Genomic DNA, 20776 nt, shown 5'->3' on the forward strand with positions numbered 1-20776 from the left:
AGTTTTATACACTAAGCACCTCAGTGTCCATCCTGCCTTTTAATTCACTGTGTGGTCTCAGGACGAAACCATCTAGAGGTCAGGAACTAGTGTAGTTAAGTTCATATCTTGGTCTAGGAATGCATTAGATTAGAATCCTGATTATGAGTCTACTAATTTCAATATTTTACCTGTCTCAGCAGTGAATTTCAAATCAATATTCCTCATTTTCATTTCTACATCTCCCTCTAAAGAAGACTTGTTCCTCATTTCTATTTTTTATTCAACTCTTCCAGAAATCAAATGAATATTTTTCTAGGTCTCCTTAAACTTGAGAACATTATTTTCCTGTCCACTTTGGGGGAAAAAATAAAAGCAACTAAATATATTTCCTTTAAAAAATTAGCTCTTTATTTTGTAAACTTCTGGAGGGCTAGTCAGATTTATGCAGTTCATTTTATTCCTTAACTTTTACCCTACCCCTGCCATATTTTAACCACAGTCTTCATACACGGTACAGTGGGAGGCACTCAAGCCTTCAAACTCAAAATAAGCCTTCATTCAAATCACACCGTGGACAGTTCATAGCTATGTGACCTCAGGTAAATTGCTCTATCTCTCCATCCCTTAATGTCCTTATTTACAAATTTTTAAAAGACAGTGAAAGGTATATAAATATAGATATTAAATGAGATCAACCATAATAGTTTAGGAGATTTCCAGGACATAACCTTTTCACTAAGGAAGCTAATATCCTTACCTAACATTCTTAAACTAAACGATAGTAAAACTGTGCACAATGTTAACAGTTTCCTTTTATAAGGACTGGACAGGAAAAGATGACTCATTTCCAGCCAGCCTAGGGTTACAATCCCACTTTTGCCACTGAGCAGCATTGTGAGTTTGGCAAGTCAAACTCTTCAATATTTCTTTGTATCCCCTTCTATAAAACAGAATCAAACCCATAAGGAAGCTTGAAAAATTAAATTAAATCACACATACAAAGCATCCAAACATGGTATGTTGTTAAGTGCTTAATAAATATTGACTATTGATATTGTTTACATTCTTTGTCAAAAAAAGGGCCCATTCAATATCCCTGCAACAGCTACATTTGACTACTTACCATATACTATTTCCCCTCCCTCATCGTTTCTTTCTAAATGAACACTGAATTTGGCCAGTCACATGCCTGAAGGGAAGCTGATCTACTCCTCAGTAACTGCATGGATTTGATTAGTCAAGGGAAATCATGGTAATGCCATCCTCACCAGTGATTGGTTTAAGGGAGTTCATATGAAGCAATTCTAGCCAATGAGAACTGAGGGAAAGTCTGGTGAATGACATTTGAATTTTTTTTCCTTTATTATTAAAATAAGTCCAGTAAAAGAAATATTTATTTCTTTCTTAACTTCAGATTTTATTGCATAGGATTTGATAGGTAAAACTGCTGCAGCCATATTTTTTCCATTAAGTCAAGGAAAAAAAAAAAAAAGCCAAAACTAAGGAGGAGCATGAACCCCCAAACCTGCCTTCAGATTCCTTTTCTCATGCTATAATAGATTTTTATTTTTAAGCCATTTTGAATACGTTCTTCTCTTATTTGACCCTAAAAGCATACTAAACTGATGTAATTTCATTGTGAAAGTATTCAGAAAGTAAACCACAATTGATGACTTGCTGAATTATTAATAATTACAGTGTTTCACAATGAGAAGCCATTTAAAATATAGTTTATATTTAAATATTAATGTTATATAGCCTTTAATGAATTATACTAACCTGAACAATCAAACTGCCCCACCTTGCAACTACTCTGAGCCCAATATCTCTAAATTCTATTAGTTTTCCATGCTCATTAACCTTCTGGATCACTAAAAGATTTATTCATTCATTAATTTAAATAGTACTCACACACCTAGAGTTTGGCTAATCAAAAGAAATGGCCTGAAAGAAATCTGAAACGAGAGCTACTCCCAATGCTTTCTTTCTTCAGCAATTCCTTGCTACTTCAAAGGAACCGTGTTTTAGTAAAATGAGTAAAGTTTTAGAACCAAATATTAACTGAATTTGCATGTTGAGTCCTTTACTTATTATATGCTACTTAACTTTTATGAAATTCAGTTTCCTCATCTGTAGCATAATGCTTCAGGACTCCTACGTATGTGGTGAATATAAAAATGAGGTCAGCAATAAGCAAGTACCCTGAAGGGTAACTGACAGATTTTCATCTGACAAAGATTCTCTTCTGCACCAAACTCTAGTCAGGCTCTGCTGAGCTCTCTTCTCAATGAGGCCTCAACCTGGTCTACTAAGATTTGAACGAAACACTGAAGTAAATTTTTAACAGCTCGAGGAAGCATCCCTAGGATGATGCTAACCCCACTAGAAGTGCTTGCTTGAAAAACCTCAAGGCTGCAAAATAATTTATTGTTTGTTCCAGTCATCACCTGAGCTTAGGGCCTCGGCTTCCCAGCCTCTGTGGGGGAACAGGAGCCGGACTCTAATAAGCACCAGTGAACAAATCCAGATGAGTTTCACATGAACCAACCAATTCCCTTTCTGCTTTTCACAATTTTTCACTTTTCTGAGCTTCCACTCACCCTGCTCCCTATTCTCTCATTCTCCCTTTAAAAGATCTAGTCACCTCTGTGCAAATCGAAGTTTTAAATTTACATTGGGCTCTTAACCCTGTTGAAGACAGTAATACGCTACATTCCTAATATAGTATATTACTGATTAAAATCTGTTCTTACCACTTTAAGTAGTATCTGGCTTTGTTGATCTTTGACACTCCTGTCAGTCAATTAATTCATCAAATACTTGCAGACACGGCTCATGGAGGGAACGAGGTTGCCTATCACCACCCTGTTCTGTTGGGCATCTCCGTTCCCCCTTGTACGCACCTCACTATGTCAGATTTTATTCCACTGCCTACACTGAGCCACCACTCACTTCCCCATTCCTTTTTAGCTGATGAATTATCCTCCTTGAAACAAAAGAGTGCTTGATCTTTACTTAGTATTTCCTTTCTCAGTTTCAGCTCTCTGCGTGCATTTCTGCTCAGTGATAAGAATGTGTTTCAGTCACAGTTAGCCCTGTTTGGAGTCACAATTAGTAAAAGCTACTTCCCTTCTGAGGACCTCTCTTCTCCTGTCATACATCCGCAGCCACATACATCATCTGAGATATGGACACTTGTAAATGAGGCACTATTTACCAATCTCGGTAGTAATGCACAGTGTTGAATGGAGGGTATTTTTTAATAAAGTGTTTCATTACAATAGAAACGGAACAGGTACTTGAAAGAGAAATACATTAGCAACTTAGGGTATTTCATAATTGCTCAGAATTCTATACTAACTGTTATTTTAATGTGAGAATATTAAACTTGAAGATTTCATATCAAATATGGCTGTGGAAGTTTTCAGTATAGATGATAGCAAATAATTAATAACCTATACTGAGTTTTGTTTCTAAATTGCAGACCACATGCAATCCCCACAGAGGTAAAATGCATTAGCATGGGGCTTTTGAGTGGGCTTTGAGGAAAAAGAAAATGACTCATGTAGATAATCAATTAAAGTGATTATAAATCATGTGAAATTTGAGGGGGAAAATGAAAGTTAAAATGGATAAATTAGAAGCAGTAGTCATATCTTTAATTGCAAACTGTGTTTCAAGTTAAAAGTGGCATACGCAATAATGGTAACATTAGTGGATAAATGACAGGCAGACAAATAAATAGATGCTAAAGATATTCTGGATTATCTGAAAATGTACTCTGTCTAATTAAATGCTTTTATCACTAAAGTTAGACCTAGAGAATATTATAAAATCATAACAAAATATGGCTACCAGAAAAGAGAGAATGCATTGTGGTTAAGCTGAATTTCATTAAAAAAAAAAAAAAAGAGGGTAAGACAAAATCCAAGTATTAATGGGGGAAAAAAAAAAACCTCTCCTTTTACCTGTCTTTCTATACATAGAACTCTATACATAGAGTTTAGAACTGGCTTCCAATAATTCTTGATTGAATAATCAACTTTTAATTAACTCCAGGGGATCACCTTGACTTTTGAGGACTTTAAATACTTATTCTATTGACATATCAGATATTTATTATTGATAATATCTAATCTGTTTAATTATATCTCTATCATTTTATCTTCCTCGTTTATTTCTTTCTCTACATTCTAGATTTTGAAACCTCAACTGTATAACCGTCTCCTATGCCTCAGTTAAGGCTTCAAAGAACAAATCTTATAGCAAGATTTAAAAATTTGTTTTACTACCAGTCTAATCAATTTTCAACATAAGAGAGATAAGGCAGGTCATCTTTGCTATTCCTTCTGAGTTATAATCACTCTGACTTGATTATTTTATAAATATATTTATAAGTGAAGGCCTATCCCATACACACCAGTGATATAAATGAAATGTTTAAAATAAATACACAGACAAATAAATAGTATATTCCAACCAACCAAATAATTATCTAAAGTTTAGTAAACACATATTTTAAACAGTCAGTCATTTTGCTTTTCTTCTGCTAGGTAATGAAATATTGCTTCAGAATATATCTGCTAAAGATCTACTATGTTCCAGTAATACCTATTTGAATTTACAGCAAACTCTCTAATCAAGTACATTCTATTTAATGGGAAGCCAGATTGAAAAGCCGTTCCTGCTCTCATGGAGTTCACATGAAGGTCACAGTGGAGTACAGTAAAGTTTGACATGCAGAATTCGGGTACATTAATTACCATCTTAGACTGGACCTTCAATGCCTTGCACATTGACTAGTATATAGTAGGTAACTAATGGATATTTGTTGAAAGAAATAAAGATGTCTTCAGGATGAGATGCTTGAGCTGAGTCTTGAAGAAAGATAACAGCAATTATCCAGGCAAGGAAAGGCAGGAAAAGTGTAAAATATATGAGCTGTGTAGACACAGGGTCCAAGTCTAGGAATTCCAAAAATGGTACAGGTTTGGTGTGTACAGCAAGCATAAGGCTGAAAAAATAGGATTATGCAAATGAATAAAATGAAAATGTCTTAACAGTTCTAAGTCCAGAACTACCAAATAATTCAAATAAAAGGTAGACCTCTAATTAAAATTAACAGCATGTGTCCGTAAACGCAGTCCAAAGGTAACTTTGAAGGGCATAATGGCATAAAGTATGTACTGTACTACAAAATTAATTTTGAGAACTGCTCCACAGATATGAGTGAAATATTATTTAGGTTAAAGCAGAGACATTACAATAGGAAAAAATACTGTATCTAGAATAAATATTTATACCAAGTCCTGATCCTACCATGTTTTGTGTCTTTCTTCTTGGGTAAGTTATTTCACCACTTTGAAGTTCGTTTTCCTCTTTTCTAAATCAAGAATAGTATTACTTCTCATGACAATTGTAGGACTCCAATTATAAGTGTTTTATGTAAGCAAAAAAATTTTAAATGAAAAAACAGATAAACAGCATTGATCAGACACTAAATATATGGCATACACTTCATGTTATATTTTAATCTTCACATAATCAATGGTTAGCATTTCCTTTCATAGATGATACAAAGTTATCATTATGATATAAAAATGTGACTGCTCTGGTCAGACAATATAGTCAATATTTGTGATTGGTAGATACTAATATTCAGAGAGAAAGTAGTAGGGGAACAAGTATAAAAATAACCAGAAAGGGTAGTATTACAGTTACTAGAAAACTGGTTAGGAATAGATGAGTTACAATAATAGAAAAACTCCACAAACTCTCTCATACATAGAATAAAACACAAGTGTAATCACCTACTCTTTTATACTATAACATAGGTCTTAGTCATATTACATTGGTTTATTTTACAAGTAGTGGCATGTGTTTCTGCTCTATCACCATATTTGCATCCCTGAAAATGCTGATGTCTGAAAAACTATGCAGTAAAAAATATCCTGGCTGATGGGAAAAGATAAGATTAGAGGTCAGAACATTCAAAACCTACAGAAATGTGTAACCAAGCACTAACAATAACCATAAAAATCTTAATTAAAATACTAGCACAGTTAATCTCTACTGGTATTTATACCTAGCTTCTGCATTTTCTCTCAAAATGCAAATCCTGAAGGGCATTCACTTTAAAATGAAAACTATGATCCAGGGTGTAGCTTTTAAAAAATAAAAAATAAATAAAACAAACAAACACATCACTTTGACACAGAACAAAATGACTTCCCAGTTTCTTCAGCTGTACTCTAAACATTGCCAGATACATAATATAGTAAAATCAAGATGGTTCTTAAAACCATTAAACAAACTAATATTTGCACTAAGAAAAGGCACTTGAGTTGATTTTTCATATATTTCTTAACACCTTCATAGATTGCTCAGGCTTTTTCTTTAATTGTGAGAAAGCTTGCTCTTGATCGCTTAAAAATAAATGAGCTGAAGAAATTATATATGTATACAATTCTTGCATCATTCCCCTATTTGCCAAGAGTGTATGAGATAATATGCATCAAAGAAACACACCCTGAAGCAGAAAATACTGAATTATGCCTTAAATGTATTTGGTATCCTTTGGCTATAAATGTGGATGTCGGCAACAAAACATACTTAATAGCTCTAAGCAAATCTGATACTCAATCACAAAACAGCATCTATCAAATGTGATTTTATAAGGATTAAATAAGGTGAATGAAAATGCATAGCACTGCTCTTAAATATAGAGTAGGCTTCAAAAATATTAGTTCCCTTGGATAGTAATAGAAAAACCTTCAACTCTACATATTTACTATCAAGTTTCTCTTTTTTTGTTGTTTTTTTTGTTTTAGTTTAGTTTTTGGGGGAAGGGGGTTCATTCTTCTTTATTGTATCATGTTTCTTTTTTGAGTTTCCCCAGAAAAAAAGAAAAAAAAACCACTATGGATAAGCAGAGAAAATTAATGAAGCATATATAATAAAACAAACTAGACCTACATGCTTTTTAGATTTTACCCAAAATTCCAGACACGCTAAATAATTTGAGAGTACAAATGATGATGGAAGAAAGAGAAGTTAATAAAAGTGGAGAAAGATCCTGAAGAAATGACAAAGATCAATAGTCTGCCTTTCCAAATTTATTGACGACATTTCTATCTAGATGTTCCATGGATACCTCAAACTCCACATATCATTTTAGAAAATTATATACAAGCCAAAAAACAAAAAAAACAAAAACAAAAAACAAAAAAAACTACACTTGCCTAGAATAAATGGTTTTCTTTATTTCCCTACTTCTATTAAGATATAACCATTCTTCCTGTCAAATAGGCTTAAAACTTTGGTCACCATCTTCCTCTCAATTTCCCAAATCAAATGTGTTATTAAGATCCATTAATTCTGCTATAGAAACATGTGTTATGCTCACTTACTCCCTTTTCATTTCCTGCTGGTCCACCATCATGTGGCCTGTATACTTAAAAACAAAACGAAATCTCAGTCATGTTATTCTCCTGCCCAAACAATGGCTCCCAAAGACCTACACAAAAGCTTCAAACTAGGCTTGGCCTCCATGCCTCCTGCCTTCTGATCCCACCAGTGTTTCCATAACTGAATCCAGCAACTCACCTTTCCAAATCTTAATTAAATCGAATAGTTACTGTCCTCTGAACAGTCGCCTCCTTTCCTACAACTTCTTCTTCTGATTTTTTTTCTTTTTTTTCTCCTTGTATTATTTTCTCAATTTACTATTACCACGTTGAAGCCCCGACTGCTTCTGTGAGTAGCAGGTGGCATCCTCGCTAACAGGCAAGTCTTTGCACATGTCCTGCATTTGAATCTCTGTTTCCTTGCTGTGCAAGCTTAGTTATTTAAATTTTCTATGCTCTATAGCCTTCAAGTGTAAAAGGGGAATAATAATGTGATAATAATCAGAGGATTCTTGTACATATTAGGCTAGTTAATACAAGCACTTGGAGCTTGTCAGTACACACTCAACAAATTTTAGCTTTTTCTACGTACTGAATTCCTAAGGACTTACTTAAACCATTTACTTTTAATTGATTATATGATTTCTTTTGTCATTTTGCAACATTTGGTTGAGCAGTTAGTTTCTTGATCTCTCATCTGCTTATTTGGTTTTTTAAAATTTATATTTTTCTCTTCTCAACTATCAGCATTGAATCCCATACACTACCCAGTCCCTACACATGTAAATTTTCAAACAAATAATAAGTCCATTGAAAAATAGGCACTGAACTAGAAGTGAGAATATTGAATCCTAATTCCAGATAACTACTAAAATTGATATAAGCAAATTAGATAATTCCTCTGTACTTCAATTTCTTCATTCATAAAATAAAGTTAATGGTGCCTTAGATTCTCGATGATCATTAATTTATAAGGTAGTTAAAAGCACTTTCAAAAAGTGGTCTGTATGGTTATAAAATGATGGCATTACATTCATTGTAAGGCCTGAACAAGTATTTATTAATTGATTTACTGACAAAATGGCACAGAACTTAAGTATTATCATTACTTTGAGCTGAAGAAATGTTAGATTAATTATTAATTAATGCAAAAGGTTTGTGCTCAGAGAATTGAATTAAGAGTTTAGAGACCAGAGATCTAGTAATTAATTCCTTTATTTTTCTATTATACTTTCAGTAAGTCACTTATCCTAAATATGTGCCGAGCTTAAGTCTCTCAGTGACTAATACCAGCCTGGTGTTGGCCCATGGAAGGGATTCATTATACAAAAAGAAACCCCTTCCTCAAGACCCTTTACTGACATCTGCTGGAAAATTGTGAAAGTAAATATGTATCCTGAAAGTAAATATGACTATGAGTGGCGCCCCCTGGAGTTGTTCATACAACCTATACAAACATTTTTAGGAATGCTGCCTAATAAGGTGTCTGAAGCACCATAGACACTTAATAAATGTTTGATGAATGAGTAAATAATGAGTGAGCCAAGTTTATCAATAAATTAGATCATCTCTGTCTCACTAAAATGTTTTTCTAATCACACAGGAGCTTATGATGATTTTTAAAAATTGAATAAATTAGATGTTTCTAAAGCACAGGCAGATTTAACTTTATAAATATTACATCAAAAATATAAGCAATGTCTGGCATAGCAGGGTTGACATTTTACAAGATGGCTACACATATCGCAATTGCTCCACATGGCAGTACAGCCAGATATATTTATATCAGATTTTCAAATAAGCAAATAACAGTTATGAGAGTTTAAATTGCATCTTCAAAGTCAAGAGACTTTTAATGGTCTAGGTCTTCTAATTTCAAATCCAATGTTCTTTCCCCTTCTCTACTAGTTTTAATAACAAAATGGAGCCAAGAAAACTTTGATCAATTGACCTGAAATTTTCAAACTCTCATCATCAGTCTTCAAATTCTCCATCCTCTCTCAATTATTGTTAGTAGCACAAGTGAATATGAGGAACTAGAAAGTACACTGATAGCTATTTGGTATCAGTACTATTATTATAATTATAAATACTTAAAAGTTATTAAAATATTTAAAAGAGTTCCATATAGAAGCACTTTTATTTGCTGAACAATTAAAGATAGCTTGGCTCTATGAAGCTCAGGAAAATTACATTTAATAAAAGCATAAAAGCACTGGTTGCATCTTAAAGTGCTCTCATATCAGATAATTTGGAAAATTAAAACTAATTTATAATCTTTTAAACAGGCCTGTCTTCAACATAATTGTGATAGTATAAAGAGCACAAGGAATTTAGAATCTAGGTCAATAAAACTTGAAAAACAATGATATTCTCTTTATAAGAATATTAAAATTATAAATTTTGCATACAACAACACCCAGAGGATTAATTTTATTTTGGACCCAAATAACAAAAGCAATTCAGATGCCTTCTACCACTTATCGAGCACTTTCTTCAACCTCTTGAAAGTTCACTACTATGAGAGATGACCCTGAAAACAGATAAATTAAAATCATTTTCCAAATGTCAAAAGCCAATGAAAGTAGCAGGCCCAGTTCCAGGGCCCTCAGACTCACAGCCCTGGTTCCCTTTGCATGGCTCCCTCACAAGGAAACAGACAAAAACAAATTACACTCTTCAGCGTGGTTACCAGCCTCAGTCTCTGCAGGTCATTTCTCAATCCCATTACAAACTAGTTCTATGTCTGAAAGAAAGCCATTTTATTTACTAAATTATATGAAGTTTGACTTTCTTCTTGTACTGAATGAGGTTCTTTTGTTCCACTAATTGCTTCTTTAATAGGATGTTACCCCTGGGAGAACATTAGCCCCCTGTGTCATTGAAAAGACTCATTGAACACCCGGGACTCACCAATCTCCCTTCTTGCTCTCTGGGCTCCAATTCAGCATTAGAACTAAAGTGACCAAATGCTCTGCTTAACTCCTTTGACATAAAGCATGGAAAGAAACCCTCTGAGTTATTCACTGACAATAAGGATATTAATTAACATTGCCCATCTTCTCTAAGTGCAAATGAATGTAGAGTTGATTCAATAGAAACCTAACAAAAAGAGGCTGACCTCAAAGAATTAGAGCAGGGTAAACAGAAAAAGATGTGAGAGAGGCTATATCTATATAACACCCTCCACAGAAGATAGGTTTGTGGAGAGCTTCTTGTAGACATGACATCAGTAGACACCCACATACCTGTGCTTTATTTTTAGAAGATACACTTCTCTAATGAATGATGACTTATTAGTACTTCGCCATAAAGAGTAAATGGAAGCAGTTGCCTGTAAACATAAATATAACTAATTAACTGGGCAACTCACCTCTCTCTCCCCGTGATCTTGGCTTAGGTAAGGGTTCTGACTATGTATCTATGGGTGAACTAGTTTGCAAGAGAGGTGAACAGCTCTGTTCTTACATTATCTTTTCATACAGTAATGCTTCTATTGCATATAATGTGAACATCCAGTAATAGCCATTTATTAATCATACTTGGATAATTTTTAAAAGAAGAAGAAAATGATATTAGAAATTCAAAAGGCTTCAGTGAAGCAACCTATACGTACTACAGTTTGAGAATCTGAATTTACATAGATCCAAACAGCAAATGCACTGTGAATCACAGACTCAAGTTATCACTTGAAATTTATGACAGAGGCTGTAAACAAGTTTTGAATACAAAGGAAAAATAATTGTAGAAGTTAGAGTTACAGAATGTCCCTTCCACTGACATTAAATTCACATGACAATTGAATTGACACTTGACAATTAAATCCCAACCTTACTTCATTAGGTATTAATCTTGCAGTGGAAATGAGAGGCTTTTTAAAGAAATATTTCTGGTACAATGAAAAAAGCTCTCACTACAGTAGAACAATAATGTTGTGTTGAAAGTTAGAAATAGAATTATTAGGCCGTGTTAGCTAATTATGGTATTAGCATCCACTTAAGTTAGTCAGTTTTTCACTTCTGTCATTTTCTCCTATTCAACTGCTGCAGTTCAAAACGTTTTGACTACGTAAAAGCAAATACATCATCGTTGCCTTTCCCCAGTCTAACTGCATACCACTTTCCAAAGCAATAGCTTCAATCATGCTTCATAAAATCCCCTGCAAGTATATTGTTGGAAACATAAATCAGCAAGCTAGAATCTACTATTTCTAAGGCAAGCTCAGGGATCACTGACTGGAGTCTTTTCCATGCCCCCCTTTACAAGAGAACAAACAAAATTATGAGTTACACTAGATCCATTTAAAAAAAAAAAAAAAAACTGCTGCCAGTGGTGTATCTGATACTTGCTGCTACAACCTTAATTGGAGAACAAAACACTAGCACAGAGGAATTGGACTCCCGGATCAGCCTTGCTGTTTCTAAGCATCTCTGACTTCATTAGGACACACGGCACAGAAGTACTACATGTTTCGTTTCACAAAAGCTAGGTCTCTCTGATGTGCACCTATGCCTCTATGAGTGTCATGCATTTTTAAATTGTACTGGATAGAGAGATCTTTAGAACAATTCTCTCCTCCTTCCCTGTTTTATTACAGTTGAATATGGGCTCCCCTTCAGGCATGCTTTAGTCTTAGAGCTCTTCTTTATTATAACCCTGCATTCAAAATTATAAATTAGGTGGATCACAATTTCGGATCTATGTTACATATATAGAACCAAATTATACGTGTGTGTACTGATTTGAACATTCCTAGATTTCCACTGTATCCCCCAAATTCCAGCACACTTAATGTCTACAATGGTAAATTCACAGACTCCACAACTGAGACATTTTCTATTCTCTAAACCAGTGACAATGAAATCATAAGTCTGCATAAACTTGCTTCCTATTATGCCCCATCTTGCTCCACACTATCTACACTTGGTTAATGGCAGTGGGATTTTAATTGCAATTTTCAGAGACTGCTTCTTAGTATTCAGAAATACCTGTCTATATTATAAATGAACAGCTAAACATAATCAGCAGCTCTCCAAAAATAAAAGCAGCATATCTATAGGGCATAAAGTATATGCTGATTTTTGCTATAATAGTGACTGAATTAACCAATTGAGCTAATATTAGCTTCAGATGGACATATCTGCAATTACGCTGTGACTAAAATTTTGCATACTCTATATCGAGGGAAAATGAGCAGCATCTTACCAAGACACTTTACAAACTACAGCAACACCCAGTGTTTGCATTCTGAACATAAAATCTGCATCCAATCGTGTTTCATCAGCCACTAACATTATAGCTTTAGGGAGGAGAAGGGCAGAGAAAGGAAGGTTTCATATCCAAAATGTCAAGCCCTGCTAAAGAATGATAGAAGGACCCAGTGAGTGTGGAAGAGCAGAAACAACGATTTCTAGGCTTAAAATGGAGTTCTACCACCCCCTGCTGGACCAAATGAGCAACGCAGAAAAGGCTAAAAAAATGCCTAGAATTGAATATAGTGGAAATATTCTAACTTGTCTTATTTTTCTTCCAAAAACAATTTCATGCTATACTAATAATATAACGTTCTCTGCAATTACTACACATCGCGAAATAACTGCTATTTTTTTTTCTTTACAGGTTTCCACCAATGCATGTTTTAGCCTTTTGCGTCCCCAATTAAATGCCCAAACTTGTCTGGATAGTTGAAAATGCCTCCATTTGTTATAAATATGTTTTATGTGAATGTGAACTATCTAAAAAAGCAAGATAAATTCACAACTATCACTATACAGATAAACAGAGGTAGCTTCCACAAATTCTCAGGTTATTCTAGCATGCTATTTTCTTTTCTTAAGGGATAAAGACACCCACTAGTTCTCCATAAGCTAAAAAATCCCTTACAGGTGTAATAGCAATTTGATGTTATCAAAATTTTCAACCTTTATGTATTAACAAAGGGGTAGGTGAAAACGAATGACTGCAACACATTTCCAGTTTTTTCCATTTGCTTTCTTACAACATCCATGGCCCCTCTCTCCTCTCAGTTTTCAACAGGAATAAGCCATCATCGTTCACTTCCTAGTCAGGAATTGAGGTCTTGGGAAAGGGCAAAAAGAGAGTCTCTACGAACTGAATATCTTGCACACAACAGATATTTCACGAACGAGTTTAACGCCGATATAGTTTTTGCTGCTTCTGTAAAACATCGCCGTTCCCTTTCCCTCCGCAACCTCAGATATTTAACTGTCAATACACACCAACATACTCATCCAATTTTTGATCATGACAACCAGAAAAAGCCAAGATCCCCCCACAAAAAAGCAGTTTGCCTCAATCTCCTGCTCACTGATGCTCATCTCCAATTCCATATTTTCTCTTAATATGCAGATGATTTTTTTTAGCGGCTGCTAAAAGAGCGAAAATAATAACAATAACTATAACTTTACTTCTTTCATTTAAATCTTCCTGTACCTCCCTCTACCTCTCTGGGTTGGATGGAAGGGGGAGGGAAAGTAAATGCAATAAAGCACCACACTCCTACCTTGCCCGCTACTGACAAGCAACCCGAGCAGGTAGAAGGAGAGGAGGAGGCTCATGTTCAGGACGTGACACTGGTGGACACTTCCAAAGTTATTAAGTCCAGCCCTGGAGAGAGAACCTTCCGCTGCCACGGCCGTCTCAGCGAGAGCCGCCGCTACTCCCGGGGTGCCCCAGCCGCCCGCAGCCCGCGCGCTCCTCCTCGCAAAGTGACTGCAAGCTCCGCTCCTTGCCGCACTATATCCAGGAAGCGGCGGCGGCGGCGGCGGCGGCGGCAGCAGCGGCCGCCGTGGCGGCGGCAGAGCCGGGTGGGGAGGGAGGCGGGGGCGGGGGCGCGGGGAGGGGAGGGGCGGTGCGGCCGAGGCGTATCCCTCCGCGCCGCACGGAGGCCGCTTTCGCAAGGCGCGCGGGCCCAGGATTCGTCCGCAGTCGAGCTCGGAGGCGCAGGTTCGGTTCCCGGCGCCTCCAGCTAGAGGGGCCGCTGCGACCTGGCCGGCAGGAGCACGCGTGCGAATGGCGACCCTACGCTTTGCCCGACGGCCATCCGCGCGTTGACCGACAGCCCTGTGCCGATGAGGGAGAGAAAACTCGAGCTCTCGTACCGCTGCCGGCCGGTTCGCGGAGATGGGCCACTTAAGCTGATGCTGATGCTGCAGGCGGCTGCCGGGCCCCGCGCTCCAAGCACGCCCCGGCTTAGCCGAAGCGAGGGGCCCGGGAGCGGGCGGTTTATTCTGCAGCTCTCATTCCTCCAGGGGCGTGGAGGGCTGGGGAGAGAGGATTCCCGGCACTCCCAGCCCCTCCATCTCGCTCAGACCTTCAGCAGGCTGCCCCTTTCCCACGCTTTCCACTTTGTCGCGGGGGTGGGGGGACCTGGGGGTGGGGGGGAAGCAGTTGTCCTCTGGTGTCTACACTGCCTGTCTCCTCTGGCTCTAAAGGGCAGGCGGGAAAAGGTGCACGGTGTTTCTTATCCAGGTCGACCCACTGCTGTTGAGAGCAGGTACCTTAAGGAAGAGAGATTGGGGAGAGGGGCGAGATGTTGGAGGGACTGCGTTAAACTCGGCTGTCGGCGTGAGCTGCGTCCTTGGAGAATTCCAAAGTCTACCCTAGCCACACTCAGCGGGCTCTGCCCTCGGTCCCCAGCGCACATCACTGGCCATATCCCGGCGAGGGATGGAGCTTCGAGGCGGGTCCTGGAAATGTACAAGGATGAGTTGCGCGGGGATCCTTCCCCAAGACACCCCCTACACACACCTGCGCGCGCGTGTAAATTGAAGTGATAGAGCCATAGCAAGAGTCCAGACCTAACTCTCCTCCCCGAAAGGTTGGGGTGTATCATTATTTCTCCTGGAAAGGGTAGGAAAAGATTTGTCAGTTTGATGTCAAACCTGCCGCAAGAACAAGCGGGAGGCAGAATCTCCGCCCCAAGGGCCCTTCTCGATCGGCCTGGGTCGGAACCACAGGCTGTAACTGACAATAGATCCTGTCGTCTGCACATTCGCTCTGGTTCCATAAAGTGCTCAACTACCTCGCCCCAGCCCCAGCGTGGCCCTTAGTCGTCTTCTTATCAGTGAGGACACGGAAGTCGAGGAGAAATAGAAATCTAGTAGAGCTCAGAATCCAGCCCCCAATCCCCCCAATACTCTCACACCCAGACTCTATGCCGAAATGGAGATTTCATTGCTTATGGAAGAGCAAGGGGTAAGAGTGGAAACCAGCTGTCATGGATAGGGAAATTTGTCTGTGCTCCCCAGGCAGAGCACAATCTTCTTTATACAGAATAGTCACTTACTGGGTATCTTGGGATGAGGTTATTGCGAAGAGCGGAGGGCAAAGGCAGCTCTCAACATACACCACGGCGAGACTCTAACCAATGGCCTCACAGCCTGAAAACCTTTTCGTCCCTCTTAATTTTATAGTACTATACTTAGAACTAAATATTAATAAGTTATCTTGCCAAGGCTCCCTCCCCACACACTTTCCTCATTCTGGGTAGCAGTACCTGTGCTTAAGTAAGTTCACAGTCAGCTCTTTGCAGGAAAAAGGTGGACACAATACACTTATATAGATGTGAAGGATAAATAAATGGTTTATTTTCACCAGTTCTTTATTTCTCTAGGAAATCAAGAAATGCTACGCACACATCACAAAAGAAAGATGAAACGATACTACCTGTGCCAAATAGCCTTTTTTGCCACAAAACCTGCATTTTTTCAGTGTGACACCACAAGTGGCCAAGTGCCTACCCCACTCTCCCCCCCCACACACACACATTCCTGGTAATCTTGATATTTGGATTCTCCTCTTTATTATTGGAAGTTGAATTACTTTTATCTCAGGCAAAGGTTGAACTATGCCAGAGGAGAATTTGATACCTTTTGAGATATTTGGAGATTAAATCTTCTTAGAGTGGGGTGGAGAGAGGAGCGTGGGTAGCAGTGATCCATCAGACATTAATGAGATTTCTGAGTGTAGGTTAGTATCATAAGACTGTATAAACTCTGTGTATGTGTATATGTGTGTGTGAGAGAGAGAAAGGAAGAGTGTGTATGTGTGTGTGTGTGTGTGTGTGCGTGCGTGTGCATGCACCTGTGTGTATGGAAACATGAAAAGACAAAGCATTGGTACTCAGGAATATACAAAGGTGATACAGCTATCGATCCTGCCCTCAGTTTGTTAATAGTCTTGTTGACCAGATCAAGGAGGAACACAAAACTCGATCATATAAATTAGATTGTTAAAATGTCATAAGAAAAGTGAAAACAAACTGCCGTTGTGATCTGGGAGGGATCATTTCTGAATAGGAGATTAAGAAAGTCCTGAGGAAGCTTTGAAGAAAAGGGATAAATTAGACAGATAGAGGTGTGGGTAGGACAGTGAAGAGCTTAAGCAAAGCCTGGGGGTGTAAAAGCACACAGCTTGTGTGAGGAACAGAGAGAAGTCTAATTTGGAAAAAGTACAGAATGTAAAATCAAAAGGTTGGATGACATTAGAAAAGGGGTCTAGGACCATGTTATGCTAAAAAAGCTGTATACGACCTCTCAGAATGTAAGTCCAGACATGCGTGGTAAAGGAGAGTCAGATGGCTGTCTCCATCCCCATGTTTAAGGCCTGATTGCAACTTGTAAGCCCCCAGGAAGATCAACAGAGGCTCTCATGAGTTTTCTCCATAGTTAGTCTAAATTGGTGCTGCTGTGAGGTCTCAATAGCAGGTGGCACATACTCAGAGAAAGCCTTCCCACACTTGCCAAAACCGCTTCTTAGCCAAAGATAGAAGGGCATCTCCAGAGCTTCATCAGTAGCACAGTCAATACCCAATGCCATGATGAAGCAATAGACAGCCTGACAATTGTCTTGGTCAATTCCATTTTGTAACAGATTGAGGGCATGAGGACATGTAGAAAAATCACCTTTGCCCACTCCAAAGGCATGCTTCCCATTGTGCAGTCACTGAGTACTATTACCAAATGTGTCAGATCTCTGAACATGACCAAGCCATGTGCTCTGCATAGGGTATAAAAGGTATAAAAATGCATCATCCCTCCTTTATGTGACTCATAATTTACATTAAAAACAAATTGTGAGTCTCCATCTACCCGAGGAAGTGTTTCAGAGGCTTAGTTGGAACTTTAGTTATTTCATTTATAAAAGTAAGAGAAAGTTGAATAGAACTCAGGAATCTATGAAAGCTGACTAGGAGGAAATACCAACAGGACTGGATGCATGGTTTAATGAAAGCAGATAAATTTGTTTTAAAGGAATCAATAAAATTATCATGAAGGAGTAGCAGAGAGAGAAAAAACGATAAGGTGCATTATGTGGGGAAATTATCTTCTCAGAGAGATTCTACATTTTCCATCTGCAATCCGCACATAGATCCTAGGCATGAATGACGTGCTGTAGGCAGGATTTAAACATTATTTCTGTTTGTGTATTTCTTATTTTATTTTTGTTTAATCTCCCTTTTGACAGAATTCACATGTGCTAAGATTATACTGTTAGCAAATGGGACATTCTGTGTGTTCATTTACATTTTTAAAATGTCACAAACCATTATACCTATTCATTTACTTGTCTAGAAAATTTTCTGTGTTGACTTTTTTTATTACCACAAAAGAAGAAAAATATTCACTGTATATACTGGCAGATAGCCTAAAACCTCTACAAATAAATGGTCCTACTACTGCCTCTACTTCTTCATTAATGCCACGTATTCTAATAATCGTGTCTTTGAAAATAATTTCAACTTTCTTGATATGACACATTAGATGTTTTACTGGGTTCTTTCTGAGCATCTGACAGTAGCTACTTTAGTGGTAAATTTAGATTTTAACACCTTCCTTGTAAATGCTTTACTTTCTTAGCTGTTCTATTTGAAATTAAGAAATAGAAGAGAGAGATTTATGCTGCCAAGGCACCCTAATTGTCACAGATTCTTACTTTTTAATTCCTTTCAAGATACATGGGGTCATTTTCCTTCATGGCTACTTCATGTTCCCTCTGGGCAAATAACTGCTCACTTCACTCTGAAATTATGCAATAACTGCCTATAATTTGCCACTTGCCAGAATAATATTTTCTTAACTCTAAGGGGTATTATATTTTTCTTCACCAGGACATCCTTGGCAAAGATAATAATGGACAGAGCAGAAAATGTAACAAACCTATAACACATTGACAAAACAGTGATTGACATAACATTAAGAATATATTCAGGACAAAGTGAGACAGGAAAAAGGAATCAAGCAGTGGCTGGCAATGAACCTATTTGATATGACAAGGATCATGATGTGAAGTACTGGTTGCCCAAATATTGATCACAGCACTCAGAAATCATATTTTTGTCCATGGGTAGTATTGACCAAGGTGATGTCTGCACAAATCCTATCAAATGAAGGGCAGTTATTACATACAAGATAACAACAAATCCTTCATGTCTGGCAAGTGATCCCATACAGGTATAGGTTTGAGAGGAAACAGAATGTTAACTAAATGTACTTTTGCAGGGTAATATAAATGGTAATTAAATCTGAAAATCTCTTATTGTGTAGAATCATTTGGTTCTTTACCTAATGGAATTATGTTTCTGTTGATTTTCAAGTGTGATAAGAAATTTATTAGAGATAGATAAGTTACTAGTAGCAATCGCAATCCCCATTATATATCCACAAACCATTAATATCAACCTAATAATCAACCAGTACACATTATTTGAATACATGCATTTTATTTTAATGTGAATTATCTAGGTTAAAAACACTTATATTTTATTTACATGAGATGATCCTCGCCCATTTTAATAAAAATAATACATTTCCCTGCCACCATTTTTAATCATTAGTCTTCATATTTAAATAATCATGAATTTAATACCTGTTACTGAATTTGTTTACATTTTTAAAACCAAGAAACTCGACACCTATTATGGAAGATATTGATCTGAAAATAAATAAATAGGTGGGCTATGTAAAAAGTAGTAGATTAGGGAAATGAAGCTAAATATCTGCACATATTATAAATTAATATTTACTATTCCCAAACTTTTGATTCTGGTAATAAAAAGTTATAAATAGCCATACCCTGTCAATCAGATAGACTCTACCCGTGAACATTTTGACATATTTTTCACCAATCTTTCATATTTTTTTCTTAATAAGTCTTCAAATAATGCCATTTGGCATGTTTTACTTTGCTGTATATTGGAAATTAATATTTTACATTGTCATTAATGTTTGCAAATATAAATTTAATAATTTCATTTGATTACATGGACCGCACCTTAGTATACTTAACAGTTTTTCTTCACTAAGATATTATTTTTCTATAATTTCTATTATTATTAATAACACTGCAATCCAAATATCTTTGCCCATAGAACTTTGAACATATTATCGATTTCATCCTTAGGCTTGTAAATGCTAAATAACTTGGTTAAAAAATATGCCCCTTTTCAGGTGCTGGATTCATATTGACTAAATTGTTCTTCAAGATGTATCATTTACCCTCTAATCAGGAAGACCTTAAAACACTTCACACATATTAGCAGTGCCCATTTGTTTATTTTTACTTCATATTTTTTGTATGAATTTTCTGAGAGTTTCAGTTCTGTGGTTTCTTCCTTTACTCATCTTCAATTGAATTTTCAGACTCTAGAGGAATGTGTATATTCATATTCATCAAACTTAAGGTGCACTAGAAGACTTCTGCTCCTTAATATCTGATGCCCTTTTAACCTTATTCTTCTGCTCTGAGATCTAGACATTCTCATTATACTTATTAGTATTAAGATATTGAAAAACTCCTTATCGGTGACCAAATATTCTTTACTTCTCTAGTCCATGAGCATCAAACTATCTCCACACAAATAAAAAATAATCTACGAATCCCAATGCATTTGCTACTAGGGATATCTGAGGATGCCTGAAGAATGCTGGCATGTTTCATACCTATAATTGGCACTTGTTTTTCATCTTAATGTCATTTCTACTATTCTCCCTGGAGGTTATGTAGTGCCATCTTATAATGGCTATCGAAGGCTGTACTTTCTTCTGTATTACTTCACTTGCAGCCTAAAACACAGACACCTACCTTAATTCCTCAGAGCTCGAGCAGAAATGTTTCATAAAGCATACCAAAATCTTGACAATAACCTAGACATAACAGAACATTAAAGGGAAACACACTTTGAATAATAGATACCACAGTACAGCCACTTTGGAAGACAGTTTGGTGATTTCTTATAAAACTAAACATGTTCTTACCATACTATCCAGCAATCATGCTCCTTGGTATTTACCCAAAGGAGCTGAAAATTTATGTTCACATAAAAAACTTGCACACAGATGTTTACAGCAGCTTTACTTGTAACTGCC

At 37.0% G+C, this 20776-nt stretch overlaps 1 protein-coding gene across 1 annotated transcript in view; it reads right to left on the minus strand.

Annotated features, from left to right (window-relative positions):
* Nucleotides 1-14219, minus strand: part of NCAM2 (neural cell adhesion molecule 2) — a 445018-nt gene extending 430799 nt beyond the window's left edge. The window contains exon 1 of the mRNA XM_011358219.2: nt 13912-14219. Coding sequence (XP_011356521.1) covers nt 13912-13966 — 55 coding nt within the window. The 5' untranslated portion in view covers nt 13967-14219. The remainder of the gene's footprint in view (nt 1-13911) is intronic.
* Nucleotides 14220-20776: the final 6557 nt, after the last annotated feature.

Source organism: Pteropus vampyrus, unplaced genomic scaffold (genome assembly GCF_000151845.1).
Source record: "Pteropus vampyrus isolate Shadow unplaced genomic scaffold, Pvam_2.0 Scaffold38, whole genome shotgun sequence".
Classification (NCBI taxonomy): domain Eukaryota; kingdom Metazoa; phylum Chordata; class Mammalia; order Chiroptera; family Pteropodidae; genus Pteropus; species Pteropus vampyrus.